The sequence below is a fragment of the Berghia stephanieae genome, chromosome 8 (assembly GCF_034508935.2).
Source record: "Berghia stephanieae isolate SIO BIC M18660-M18661 chromosome 8, UCSD_Bste_1.3, whole genome shotgun sequence".
NCBI lineage: Eukaryota > Metazoa > Mollusca > Gastropoda > Nudibranchia > Aeolidiidae > Berghia > Berghia stephanieae.
The window spans coordinates 32,895,338-32,910,306 of NC_088367.1; the positions used below are offsets into that span (position 1 = coordinate 32,895,338).

General features: G+C 36.4%; 1 protein-coding gene across 3 annotated transcripts in view; it reads left to right on the plus strand.

Moving 5' to 3' along the window:
- The window catches only part of LOC144978532 (uncharacterized), a 40,867-nt gene that overhangs the window by 11,533 nt on the left and 14,365 nt on the right, over positions 1 to 14,969 (plus strand). Inside the window, exon 1 of one of the 3 annotated variants that reach the window (XM_078924723.1) lies at positions 12,048 to 12,860. The exons of the other annotated variants lie outside the window; for them this stretch is intronic. Within the exon in view, the coding sequence (XP_078780849.1) occupies positions 12,848 to 12,860 (13 nt within the window). The 5' untranslated portion in view covers positions 12,048 to 12,847. Of the gene's footprint in view, positions 1 to 12,047; positions 12,861 to 14,969 lie in introns of those variants that run through there. 3 annotated transcript variants of the gene reach the window in all.

A 14,969-nucleotide genomic window follows, 5' to 3' on the forward strand; every position in this document is an offset into this window, starting at 1 on the left:
TATTATTATTATTATTATTATTATTATTATTATTATTATTATTATTATTATTATTATTATTATTATTTTTATTATTTAAATATTGTTGTTGTTGTTGTTATGATTATTATCGTTCTTAATCTTGCATTCATTATCTGCTATAAGTGTTTGTGAACACGTTCTTACTTAACTTTTTAATAGAGTTCGCAACTCGCTCTAAATAAATGTCTTTGGGTGCCGAGCGAGCGACCTTGGCATTGGTACGTTCCCTCTACCTCTTTAAAATGATAATGAAATCAATGGTTTATCTAGCTCCAACTCCATGTCAATTCAATGTCATCGCCCCAGCACGGGTCCTCCTCAGCTGGAACAACAAGCTATAAATAAATAGTGACTCGACGTACTATGTCGCTATTTTTAGCATTTATTATATTCTGCCGGGTTTGGAGTTGGAAAAGAGGTTCCGTTATAAAATGTTATTGAACATCAAAAGAAGCACACCCCCCCCCCCCCCCCCCCCCCCCCCCCCCGAAACAAAATTAAGCAAAGACCTCATATTATGCCATTTGTTGATTGGAAATATTATATTCATGTATGGGTTCTATTGGCAATTGCCTAAAAATAAACCTTTGAATTGAATATATTTGCTCTGTGATTAAAAGTCACAGTATAATATACTTATGTCGCTCGCGTAGAATAGGCATATTCTTCGGGAACTGAGTGGCCGCGAGACGAATGAGATTAGTGTAAGGGGTGACATGTTAAAAATGGCGTCTGCATTTCTCATTTATCATTTAAGATCTGTTTGATGAGAGAGAGAGAGAGAGAGAGAGAGAGAGAGAGAGAGAGAGAGAGAGAGAGAGAGAGAGAGAGAGAGAGAGAGAGAGAGAGAGAGAGAGAGAGAGAGAGAGAGAGAGAGAGAGAGTATACGTGTGTTGTTGTTTTATTATTATCGTTCTTAATCTTGTTTTCATTATCTGTTGTACGTGTTTGTGAACAGGTTCTTACTTCACATATAAAACATTTTAAGTATAATTATGATCAAATTCTACAATATTGTTTCAAGCGTTAGTTAGCTCTCATCAGGGAGTGGAAGTGAAAGGAGATTGTTGTGTTTTTCGTATTTTTCTAGATTCGTGTTTATCTTCTTCTAGGTTCCATGCCTGGTCCAGGCTTCGGATACTGCATGAATTATCTCTCTCCATTCCTCCCTGTCTCTTGCTTTTTCAAACAGCTCTTGGATTGTTAGGTTGTTAGCCCTTAAGTTGGTCTATGAGTGTTTTTCTTTGTCTCCCCCGGGCGCGTTTACCAGGTATTTTTCCACAACTTGCCAGGTATTCATTCTTATCTTTCCTTACTATGTGTCCGAAAAAGGATAGTTGTCGATCCGTGTTTATAGAGGTTCGTAATTACATAAAAGGTGTTTGTTTATATGTCTGCATGAGGATGTTAGTTCGTTTTCTTCTGTTGAGTGTTGCCATGTTCGGTTTTGTGATGATAAAGAATTTTTCTTCTAACAGGGCTGAGAATCTTCCGCCTAAAGGCGGATTTCCGCCTAAATGGTAGTTTATCTCCGCCCATCCCCATCACAATTCCTCCTTTTTCTTTTTTTTTTTTTTTTTTGATAAATAATCAGTAATTTTGAGAATTTCTCAGAAATTTTCCCCTGGATTTGCCGTGTCAAGCATTTTCCTCAAAACCCCAAAATCACCATTATGTCTTATGTCATATTTTGACACCTGTGCTCAGTCTCGTGAAATTTGCTGACGGTCCTGTTTTTATGACGTCGGGCCAGACGTCACCAGATGTCACCAGATGTCACCGTTGACACAGAAGACGAGTGGTGTTCTTTGATTAGCTAGTTGAAGGGGAAGAGGAGGGGCAAATGGGTCTGGATTTTTTTCCCCTTTTGTAGGTACCTATTGCCTTTTTAATCTCTCTCTCTCCCTCCCTCCCCCTCCCCCCCCTCTCTCTCTCTCTCTCTCTCTCTCTCTCTCTCTCTCTCTCTCTCTCTCTTTCTCTCTCTCTCTCTCTCTCTCTCTCACACACACACACACACACACACACAGACCACTTCACTACTACTACAATTACCACCACATCGTCATCCCTACCACCACCACCACATCATCCCTACCACCACTTTTACTACAACCACGACCACACCAACATCCTAGCACCATTACTACTACAAATAACACCACATCATCCCTACTACCACTACTACCTCAACTACCACCACATCATCATTCCTACCACAACTACCACTGCAACCACCACCACATCATCAACCCTACTACCACTACTACAACCACCACCACATCATCATCCCTACGACCAATTTTACTACAACCACCACCACACCATCATCCTAGCACCACTACTACTACAAATAACACATCATCATCCCTACCACCACTACTACTACAACTACCACACATCATCATTCCTACCACAACTACCACTACAACCACCACCACATCATCAACCCTACTACCACTACTACAACCACCACCACATCATCATCCCTACCACCACTACTTCTACAACCACCACATCATCATTCCTACCACAGTTACTACAACCACCACCACACCATCATCCCTTGCACCACTACTACTACAAATAACACATCATCCCTACCACCACTACTACAAATAACATCACATCATCCCTACCACCACTACTACTACAACTACCACCACATCATCATTCCTTCCACAACTACTACTACAACCACCACTACATCATCAACCCTACTACCATTACTACAACCACCATCACATCATCATCCCTACCACCACTACTACTACAACTACCACCACACCATCTTTCCTACCACAGTTACTACAACCACCACCACACAATCATCCATACGACCACTACTACTACAATCACTACCACATCATCCCTACCACCGCTACTGCTACAACCACTACCACATCATCATCCCTACTACAACCACTAAATGTTGTAATTACACTTTCAACTTTTGAAATTCCACCGAGTCGTGTTAGAAATTGCTGCGAGACAAATGTTGGATCGCATCTCAGTGAATTTTAGTGAAATTCAAATTTATAGGTTATGGTTGCACATCTTCAAGATGAAAAATTTCCTCCTTTTTTGTGACCAGTCATTCTCACCCCTGTCTAAGCAGAGATTGCAAATCTTGGAAGAGGGGTAGTACGACTGTGTTCTGGAGATGATTTTCCATGCAATGCTGTGTTGTATGTTTTTTTCTTTGAGGTTCTAAATGTGTTCTCTTAGTGTAGTAGAATGTCGTTTGTTTTTGTTTGAAGGAAGATTTATGCATGTTGTATTTGGTTTTGAATGAATACTCGGTGAGGCCAATGTATGTTTCTTGTTTTGGTATGTCTGGGGGTGTAACTGTGGCTTGATAGATAACGTTTTGAGACAGACAATTTCCGTTTAGTGGGCATGTTGCCTGGGTCCTGCAGTTGCATTTTTTCTCTAGGTTGTCGCTGGGCTGAGCTGGCTGTGATAATTTTCGTTTGTTGTTGGGGGACATAATGTTTTGTATGTTTGGCATGCATGTGTATCCTATTTTGATGGTGTTTTTGTTCATGATTGGGTGTAGTACGTCACTGGGAGGGAAGCATTTTTGTAGTGGATTGAAGAATTTGTTACCGATAGAAGTTATCACATTTTTGCTGTAGGGTGGGTTGAACCATGTTATATTTCGTTTTCTTTGACGTTTTTTCGTTGGGGTGGTAATGGTCGCTTTATATTTTAGTTTGTAGTTATAGCCACTTTTTTAGTGCGTCTGTGTGCGGTGGTGTGTGTGTGTGTATATATATATATATATATAGAGGTAGAGAGCTACAGAATATATGTGTGTGTGTTGTTTCCAAGCTACGATGATGCAATTCGTAGTTCGTAGCTGTGGTATTTTGGATCAATGCCAATGATCAATAACATCGACCCGAGTGTGAGGATGAAACCAGGGCCTTCTAAAAATAGTATCTCTTTTGGTCTCCTCGCCTCGGATGAAACGCTGAGGGGGTGTGTCACTGCAATATATTTGTATAACAATAACACACGTTCTACTTAGGCTAGGCGTGCAAATCAATCTCTCTCTCTCTCTCTCTCTCTCTCTCTCTCTCTCTCTCTCTCTCTCTCTCTCTCTCTCTCTCTCTCTCTCTCTCCCTCTCTCTCTCTCCCCCCCCCCCCTCCGTCCCATATTATCATCAACAGCGACAACATATAATCGCTGTTTCATCATCGCCTACACCGTCTAACAGTCTGTTTACTTTTGTTCGTACTTTTGTTCGCACGTCCTCTATTTATAGCATAGTATAGCCAGTGTTATTGTTAAATAACGTGTTGGCAGGAGAGGCTTGTGCTTGGAGCCAGAAAACATAAGTGATGTGTGTAGTGAATCTTGAGCCGTAAGATCTATGCAATTTCGTCATAGTCAAGCTTTGGGGGGTGTGTGCCCCGTTTCGGCCAATCAAATCATCGGATTGATGTGGGTGTTGGTTGCGATCTTCTGGCTTCAATAAAGATACGTACCACGGTAAAGAATTTTGCTTTATTTTCTGCTTCACGTCACATCAAATCGATTTGTGTATTATACTCGAGTCATTCATTATACATACTGCCGTACCCTGGAGGAAAAGAAAAAGACATATTTAAAAATTTGGCCAGAAATCTCGCCCTTCAAATATCGATCGATTTAAATGACCCTCGTCTTACCAGAATCTTTCAAACCTGGGACTTCGAGGAAGTCCCAGGTTTGAGAGTTTTTGCCAAGATGTGGGTCACAATTTAAATCGATCGATATTTATTTGAAGGGCGAGTTTTCCGGCCAAACTTTTAGTTTTCTGGCCACATTTTTAAATATGTTTTTTTTCCCCCCACGTATAGCTTGCAACCCCAACTTGGCGTTCTGCCAGAGTTTGCCAACGAGTTAAATTGTTTGCCTGTTTTTTTGAGGGGGTTTATCGGTGTCAGTATGGGTGCTTATGCGTGTGTATGTTTGTTAGTGTGTGTGTGTGTTTGTTTGTAATTTTTTTTTTAATTTATTTTAAAAGTTAGATAAAAATAAAATATTGGCTCTTATAATGCGCTTAGTAGTCAGCTGTGTTGGAAGATATATATATATATATATATATATATATATATATATATATATATATATATATATATATATATATATATATATATATATGAGCCAAGGTCAAAAGGTGCCCGCCTGATACCAGTGTTAAGAAAATTTGATTTTTACTTAATTATAGGCTGTTTTCATTGGGTTAATGCTTGTAATCAATTGATAATATGAAGAAGAGATAAAATGAGATAGCTCAACATACTCTGTTCAACAGAATATGAAATAAACAACTTGAAAGTTAAATTTGAATGCTGTTTGGCATGTGCTTAAAACGAGGTCAACGCATCACCTTTTTAGAAATCATGTAGAAATTAAATGTGATGTTTTAGCTCACGTGGTTGAAATTTGACTGATAGTATAAAGTCAAAATTTACTTTTAAACGCAATTGCAGTATATTACATATCTGAATAAGTTTCATATAGAGTTCTTAAAAAGTTGGTGTTGCTTGTGACCTTTGGTGTCATCAAACACAGCACAATACTAAGACTCGACACGAAACTTTAAAGCTCATATTTAATGTTTATAAAATGTTTTATTATGAGAAAAAAGCATAAATTTACTATCTGAACTCAAATCTTGGAGTAAATGTATACCGTTTTACCGATATTGAGGTTTATTGGTTTTGGTGTCATTTGTCACAAGCAACACGACATGCGTGAACACGTGGAAGTTTGTTTCGTTAAAAGGCGATTCGCAATTTTGATCCACCCTTCTTACCAGTCTTTGAAGTTCAGCACTTTCATTTGCCTTTCCAGTGTGGCTCCAGGGAGAAAAGGTAAGTTGAACTTTGGTGTCATCGCTATTTTACATTGTCACAAGCAACACTTTATTTTGGATATTACAAAGTGCCACCAAAAAATTATATTTTCAGCTGTTATTCTATTTACAAATATGATATTATGACATCTCACATAAGACAGATTTTGACACAATTAATTGTTTCCTTGTAATTCTAATTTTTTATGTTTCAGGGTTGTATCAATCAAGAAAAATACAAAACTCAAGCTTTTGACGAATCCAGATAAATAGAAGGGTTGTCAAGAAATTTGATTTTATTTACTATTTACACACTAAATTACAACAAACTAGCAGATTTGAGCAGTAGGGCGGATGTTACGGTATGGTTACATGAATTCATTACCATGGCTGATATTTATCTAGTGTTTATGTGACTTCTGGTACTTTTTGTGACCATTGGTGTCATTGCTTAAAATGTCACAGGTGACACTTAAGTTTGAAGTCTCTAATGTATTTCTGTTTTCATGTTCTTCAAAGCTTGAAATGTCATTGAATTACATTTTAACAGGCTATATTACATGTGTTCAGTTGCTATTCTTGATTTATTGAGGCAAAATTGCGTTCTAGTGCCGATTTTGACCAAAGTAATAGCAACAATGGTATTACTAATTTCTAAGTATATATCCAATTTAGAAGTATTCCGTTTCTTAAAATAATATTGAATTTCATTTCATTTCATTTTCAAGAGTAGGTTATTGTGCTTTTTGGACTGAAAATAATGATATATTATGGAAGAAAGTGTGATTTGGTGTTGCTTGTGACATAAGTAATGGTGTCACCTGTGTTGTGTCACAAGTCACATTCAGATGCTCTAATTTCCATGTATATTTTTATTTTTGAAGTCTTTGGTTTCTGAAATATTATTAAATTCCATATTTAACTGTGGTTATTACACTGGTTTGACTGAAATTAATTATATATTGTCGAAATTGCAATTTGGTATTGCTTGTGACATAAGTAATGGTGTCATCGGTCTAATGTCACAAGTGACACAATGTCGCTAAAAAGATATGCTTTGGTCACATTATTTCCCAACATTTTATTCCAAAAGTTTCTGAACATTGCAGGTAATAAGCATATGCAATATTGTTGTTGTTAATGTACAAACATTTTTATGAAATAATATATTTGCATTCTATGTTGCTTGTGACCGATGACACCAAAAAGCAACATTTTCTCCAATAGTTGGTAATATCATTGTACTATGATTGTTGTTGATTGTGTCTTTTTGTCTATAACTTACTAAATAAAGTTTGATACTCAACAAAAATCATTTGGTTATTGAGTTTTTGTCTCATTTTGGTGTCACCGGTCACAGGTGACACCAGCAACCTATAGGTATTGTTGACGATATTATGCTGCGTTAGACCTTAAAGTTATCTAAAGGGCCTTTGATTCATGAAGTACTGGGTTTTTGCTACACATATAGCAACATGAATGGACTATTATGTCACTTTTATTTTGAGAAAAAAAATTGGCACCTTTTGACCTTGGCTCATATATATATATATATATATATATATATATATATATATATATATATATATATATATATATATATATATATATATATATATATATATATGTATATATATATATGTATATATATATATATATATATATATATATATATATATGTATATATATATATGTATATATATATATATATAAATACTTTCAGCTTTGAAATGATTTGGATATAAGTAAGAAGTTTGTCAGTTTACATTTTTTTCTTTTTCTCATTGACAGCCTTCTTTCATTTCAGATGCACATGACAACCCCTGAGTGTGAGAGGGAGAGAGAGAGAGAGAGAGAGAGAGAGAGAGAGAGAGAGAGAGAGAGAGAGAGAGAGAGAGAGAGAGAGAGAGGGGGGGGGGGGGCTAGTATTTTACCTTCTTTTCCATTGCCCCACCTTATCAGTTTTTCCATGTCGCCCTTGAAATGACTTTCAGTCTTTTTCTTTTGGTCTTTTGATGGAACGAAGTAGTAAATACATTCCCCCCCCCCCCCCCCCCCCCAAAAAAAAAAAAAAAACGTTTAAAAAATGACGCCCTTTTACAACGGTACCATTAGGTCCCGCCGTCTAGACATTCCAAGAAGGAATATAGATAATAATAATAATAATAATTGAGCTTTTATATAGCGCAATATCCACTTAACGTGCTGAAAGCGCTTTACATGGGGTCCTTGGTCAGCAGCAACATTTAACATGTCGGACGGGACATGACGCCTGTTAGGCGATATTACAATTTTTAGGACAAAGACAACGCTGTTAACGCCAGGTACTCATTTTACACCTGAGTACGGTGAGAGAATGTGAGTAAAAAGCCTTTTCCAGGGACTCAGCTATGCGCCGAGCGCGAGGCTCGAACGCAGGACCTTCCGATCCGAAAGCGAGTGTCATACCACTAGAGCACATATCCGCAAAACGTACTCCTACAAGCTTAAAAACTAGCGTGAAAAAACAAAAACAAACTTCATTCGGATATTAGAATATTGTGTTTATGAAGTGCATGTCCGATTAAATTATATACGGACGGTTTTAAGGACAGTCTGATCCTTAATTTTTCTTATTGTTGTTATTATTGTTATTATTATTATTATTATTATTATTATTATTATTATTATTATTATTATTATTATTATTATTATTATTATTATTATTATTATTATTATTATTATTATTATTATAGTTGTTGTTATTATTGTTCTTTTTTTTTTTTAAACCAATAATAATAATTATAATAATAATGATAATATTGACGATGATGATAAAATCCAAGTCAAGTTTGTCCATTAACACAGTCAGTGTTTCACATTAACCATAAAATTAATGAAGTTTATACAATCACAGAGAGCTACATTCATTCAGGGTATTGTGTCTAAATCCTTTTTCACTGTGCAGGAGAGCCCATTAATTTATTCATAATAGATGTAGAACAAGCGACCAAATTCAAAGGCTATCATCATGACTTTGCAGTTTGAATTCCCACAGAGTGAACAACTTCCTGTTATCGTCATTAATTCTCCCACCGCTCATAATGGGAATTTCCGATCTAATACTTGCCGCGGTACTTCGAAAAATAAACAAACACGTATTTTAGATTTTGGCCGGAAAACTCAAATATCGATGGATTAAAATGACCCTCGTCCTGTCAAAATGCCTCAAACCTGGGCCTTCCGTGAAGTCTCAGTGTTTTTTGTTTGTTTGGGTTTTTTTTTTTTTTGGGGTTTTTCTTTTTTAATCCATCGATATTTGAAGGACGAGTTTTCTGGCCAAATTTTTAAATAAGTGATTTTTTTTTTTTTTGGTCAGAGTACGACTGAATACATGGTGAGATTGAGCTTAGCTCATAGGGTAGTTCGTCATAGATCTATTACTTCATTTGGAATTACAAGAAATGTGTTCTATTTTTAAATGTTGATCACCCATTCAGTCAGTATGACTAGATTTACTCTCATTCGTTTGGATAAGCTTCACACATACGTACATCAGGGATGCCACTTTTCCGGTTTTAGCCGGAAATCCGGGTTTTTTTTACCACCAGCCGGTTTTAATCCGGAACCTCCGGTTTTTGTCCGTCGTCACTATTCAAAAAAAGAATAATTTTTTTTTTAAAGAAGAAGAAAAAAATCGCGGTAGTTTATCTCCGCCCATCCCCATCACTGAATTTGCCGTGTCAAACATTTTCCTCAAAACCACAAAATCACCATTATGTCTTATGTCATATTTGACACCTGTGCAATAGTCTCGTGAAATTTAGTGACTGTCCCGTTTTTATGACGTCGGGCCAGACTGAATGGCACCAGATGTCACAATTGACACAGACGACCAGTGGTGTTCTTTGATTAGCTAGTAGTTGATGGTTTGGTTGAAGGGGAAGGGGAGAGACAAATATCTCTCTCTCTCTCTCTCTCTCTCTCTCTCTCTCTCTCTCTCTCTCTCTCTCTCTCTCTCTCTCTCTCTCTCTCTCTCTCTCTCTCTCTCTCTATTCCTCTTTCCCCTTGCCTTTCTTTCCATTTCTCTTTTCTTCTTTTTTTTTTTTTTTTGATAAAGAATTCCTAAGATCAATTCTCTTTCGCAACCATCCATTAAATCATCTGGTCATACAGAGATAATACATTAGCCTAGAATAAAGCAATGGTGGTTGGCTTAGTTTATTCTTCTGTCTTTTTACCTTTTGACTATGGCTTTTGTGAGAACCTGGGTTGTATTTATAAACTGAATAACCACTAGGTTTCGGTAAAAAATAAAAGATATTGTAGCCTGCTTTATAAAGTAAAAATCAAAACAAAACTACACTTTCTGGCCTTTTATTTGAATAACATTGTAGGCCTTTAACATGTGGAAAGGACAATTCATTAAATGTTTACAAAAGTAAATTTATGTTTAATGATAAGAATGGATTTATACTAGTAATAGTAATAGTAATATATTACATAATACCAATACAAAACTATGTTCCTGTTATTTTTACACTTTGCTTGCGTTTGACCGATAGACGGAGACATTTTCCTCCTTTTTGACAAATTGCTATTATTATCACTGAATGAAAAACACTCACCAAAACCACTGCATCATCTCTACCACCACTACTATTACAACCACCACCACATCATCATCCCTACCAACACAACTACTGCAAATAACACCACATCATCCCTACCACCAGAACTACTACAACTACCACCACATCATCATTCCTACCACAACTATTACACCCACTACCACATAATTATCTCTAAAAGACCACCACTACTACAACCACCACCACATCATCATCCCTACCACCACTACTACTACAACCACCATCACATCATCATCTCTAAGACCACTACTACTACTACTACTACTACTACTACTACTACTACTACTACTACTACTACTACTACTACTACTACTACTACTACTACTACTACTACTACTACTACTATTACTATTACTACTACTACTACTACTACTACTACTACTACTACTACTACTACTACTACTACTACAATCACCACCACATCATCATCCCCACCACCACTACCACATCATCCCCACCACCACTACCACATCATCCCTACCACCACTACTACTACTACAACTACCACAGCTACTACAACCACCACCACATCATCATCCCTACTACAACCACCAAATGTAATTACACTTTCAACTTTTGAAATTCTCCAAGTCGTGTCAGGAATTGCTGCGAGACAAATTTGGGATCGCATCTCAGTGAATTTGAGTGAAGTTCAAATTTATAGGTTATGGTTGCATGGGTGGGTCATGATCTTCACAATGAAAAATTTTCTCCTTTTATGTGACCAGTCATTTTCACCCCTGATAGCTATATAATTTGTCTGTATTTTGTTTTCAGCGCCTTATTTTATCAATTTGAAAACTGTTAACTCTCCTTTCTTTTGTGTGTTATTTGCTCTCAATTGCAATAATAAGTACTGAAACAATATTCCAAATTTGATATTTTTCAAATCCCTACAAAGCCCTTGACGTTGATTTGTATCTCGTCCGCGGGGTCGCGCAAGATTTCAGGCTTTTTTAAATTTGCCTGGTGGCATCCCTGGTACATCATTTCCATAATCCGCCTTTAATTAAAATAGGATTGCACTTAGCATTTATCATTCGCGTCAAATTAAATAATATGTGCTATTAGGTGGATAATATTGGTCTTCAGAGTGTATTGGGGATATTTGATGAAAATGTTGCTGCTTGAAGCTCGAAGGAAAAAAATTAAAGATAAGGATTGAATTGTAAGCTTCAATTTATTAGACGAAGCCAGATACTGTGGACGTTTCGGGTTTTTTCTTTATCAACAAACAGGATGAATGAAACAGTTGTGTATTAACGTCCGAAACGTCCACAGTATGTCTTCCTCTAATAAATTGAAGCTTACAATTTAATCCTTATCGTTATTTTTTTTCCTGGGGATATTTGATGAATTCAATGAGTTTTACATTTTTCGGTTCCGTATAACAAGCTTCAAAAATACGTACTAAAGATTTTGGAGGGAACAAATCTGTTTTGTCGAGAATTATTGATCTATGCTCTTAATAGACTTGTTCTGAATCATTAATTTCCGGGAATACTTCGGCATTTTTCCACGAATGGTGTCAGCGTGTCTTTATCCAAATATAAACATCCGGCCTTCCATTTTATAACTAACGTCTAAACCTTTAAAGTCAAATAAAATACTCATTCCCGGATCTCTCTTCACATCGGTTTTCAACATTTTCATCCGTGAATGCTGAACTTATTGTTGTGTCAATCAGAGTGGTATGTTTTAAAGTTTGTTTTTTCTGTCACACCGCGGATCTTTGGGCTAACGTTATAAAATTAGTGATCTGAAAAGACCCGGAAACGCGCCATCTTTAGATTTCTGCTCGTACGCGTTGTGGTGAATATTTCCCTGGATGCCTTGGTTTTATTGTTATTTATGTATATTTTTGGAATGTTGTAGACGATTCACGTATATATATATGTATACGATATTTTTAAAATTTCAAGTAGACAGCTCTGTGTTTGATTGACTGAACTGCGTGTTATCAATATTATATTGGTCAGTGATGTCTGTCGGTCAAGGAGTAGTGGTAGCCTAGTAGTAGTAGTAGTCGTAGTATGTTTACATCACGTGACATCATTACCTGTCACCGAAGGATCCGGTGAATATTTTCGATGGTCCGAGCGTGGTTGACGTCATAGCACACCTGTATTTCGTCATGCTGGTCAACTCTATATCCTGTTCAAGCAAGCGGCGACTCCTTCTCTCCGTCGACTGAATTGATAATGATAATAACGACAACAACATGACCGCTATTCCCACTACCAATTATTTTATCTCGGATTACATTCTTCTTACTCCACGACAACCAACTCTAGAGATATAATTGTATATATCTTAGTTTACACTTAGTTTGTTCTTCGTAGTAAAGAAATGCGCCAATACGGTGAGTTCTGTGCTAGCTATAATATTATATTAGGATTCTATGCCAATAATAGATTTTATCTTTTAATCTTTCTTCACTTTTTCCTTGTCGACACAATGGAAAATAACATGCAACTAACAGATATCTCTCTCTCTCTCTCTCTCTCTCTCTCTCTCTCTCTCTCTCTCTCTCTCTCTCTCTCTCTCTTTCTATCTATCTATCTCTCTCACACACAATTACACACACACACACACACACACAAAGATAAACGCGCAATAGAATACATAAATAGACGGTCAAGAAACGGGGAAATAATTTTACCTTACGTTGCATTATATTATGATCTATCTAGGTCTTTTTAGCACAGTACTGTTTATATTAAGTATCCTTATTCACTAATGGCCCCATGAGTATGGACAGTGATCAGAGCATGGTGTTTTGTGTGTACTATGATTGCTTTTTCAATCGCATCTCTTTTTACTTTTAACCAGTCAACTGCTTCATTGTGGAAAAAAACCAAACTTGTCTTTTAAGATTTGACCAGGAAACTCGTCCTTCAAATATCGATTGATTAAAATGACCCTCGTCTTGGCAAACATTCTCACTTCCGGGGCTTTTAATGAAGAGTTCGAGAAGTCCCATATTTTTCAAGACCAAATTCTGATTTTGTAATAAATTTACGTTCTTATCCTGATTTTATGGCATTTTTTTATTGGCATCTCTGAGTAATGTCATGATGTAATAATATGGCTGTTCATGCAATCCCTGCGTGCTTTATTTAGGATTTGGTATCAGTAAATACCATAGAGAATTAGTAGTCTGTGGTAAATACTGCTCATTCCATAATGTTCTGAAATCCGACCCCATTCGAAAATTAGCCGAGTTGATCTCTCTCTCTCTCTCTCTCTCTCTCTCTCTCTCTCTCTCTCTCTCTCTCTCTCTCTCTCTCTCTCTCTCTCTCTCTCTTTCTCTTTCTCTCTCATCACAAAGTATATCATGTGGTTAACGGCTTAGTGTTAGTGTTATATTCCAATCTTTAGTTGTAAGTTACACCATAATGCCATTTGCAGTTCGAAGCTTTGTCATGTGTTCTGAGAGTCATGCGAGCAGTGCATGCCTAGGTTTAGCTTCTCTTTCAAAGTCTGACATCCGAACCTACTTATGGTCCTAGTTTAACGTTGTTGTAATGGACAATATATTTTGCGTCATTTAAAAAATTTTTTTTTTTAGATTTCCATTACAACAATGAGCCCATAAGGAATTGGTTTATCAGTTTTTGCAAAATAAGTGCACGTTATATTGTTTTTTCTATCTTGTTTTTGTTTTCTTTGGGTTTTTTTTTTTTTTTTTCAATTTAAGAAAAGAAATAAGACTCGCTCTCATCAGTGGTGGTTTTGATTTAGTCTATTTATACTTCAATCTCATAAATGAAAATGAAACTTTAACTCTTTTCAAATCATCACCAGGTTCACTCCAATTTTATACCATTTTGAGACGAAGAGTCATTAATCACTTAAAATGCCTTACTGTTGAAGAATTCGTATTTTTAAAAAAAAAAATGGCTAGAAAACTCTTTTCTTTCCATTTTCGGTCGATTTAAATGACCCTCATCTTGAAACATTAAATACTCTCAAACATGAGTCTTCTCGAAGTCCCAAGTTTGGATCATTTAAATCCACCAATATTTAGGACGAGTTTTCTGGCCATTAAAAGAAAACCGAATTTTTCAACAGTACCGCAGTTAAGGGGTTAAACTAAGGACTAAGGACCGAATGTTCGTCATCCGCATTATAATATTATATCGTTCCGTATTTCGTAATATAAACCGACTGACTCAGCTAAACAGAGTTAGATAATATTGTCATTGGGCATCAGAGATAAACTCTGTTTTATTGCTTAGTTTGTTTATGCGCGCGTGTGTGTGTGTTTTCCAGATATTTACTTTTTTTTCGCAGTGTTTTTATGCACCTCCGTTGACGGTGTATCTTAACGGATCGTTTTGATGTACCTCCGTTACGCATGCGCATTCTGTGTTTCTGTATTTGGACATGGCATAAGTTATATTGTGACATCTGTAGGCATCTACGTCTTTGTTCATAAATTTTAAAAAATATTAATAATCTAAAAAAT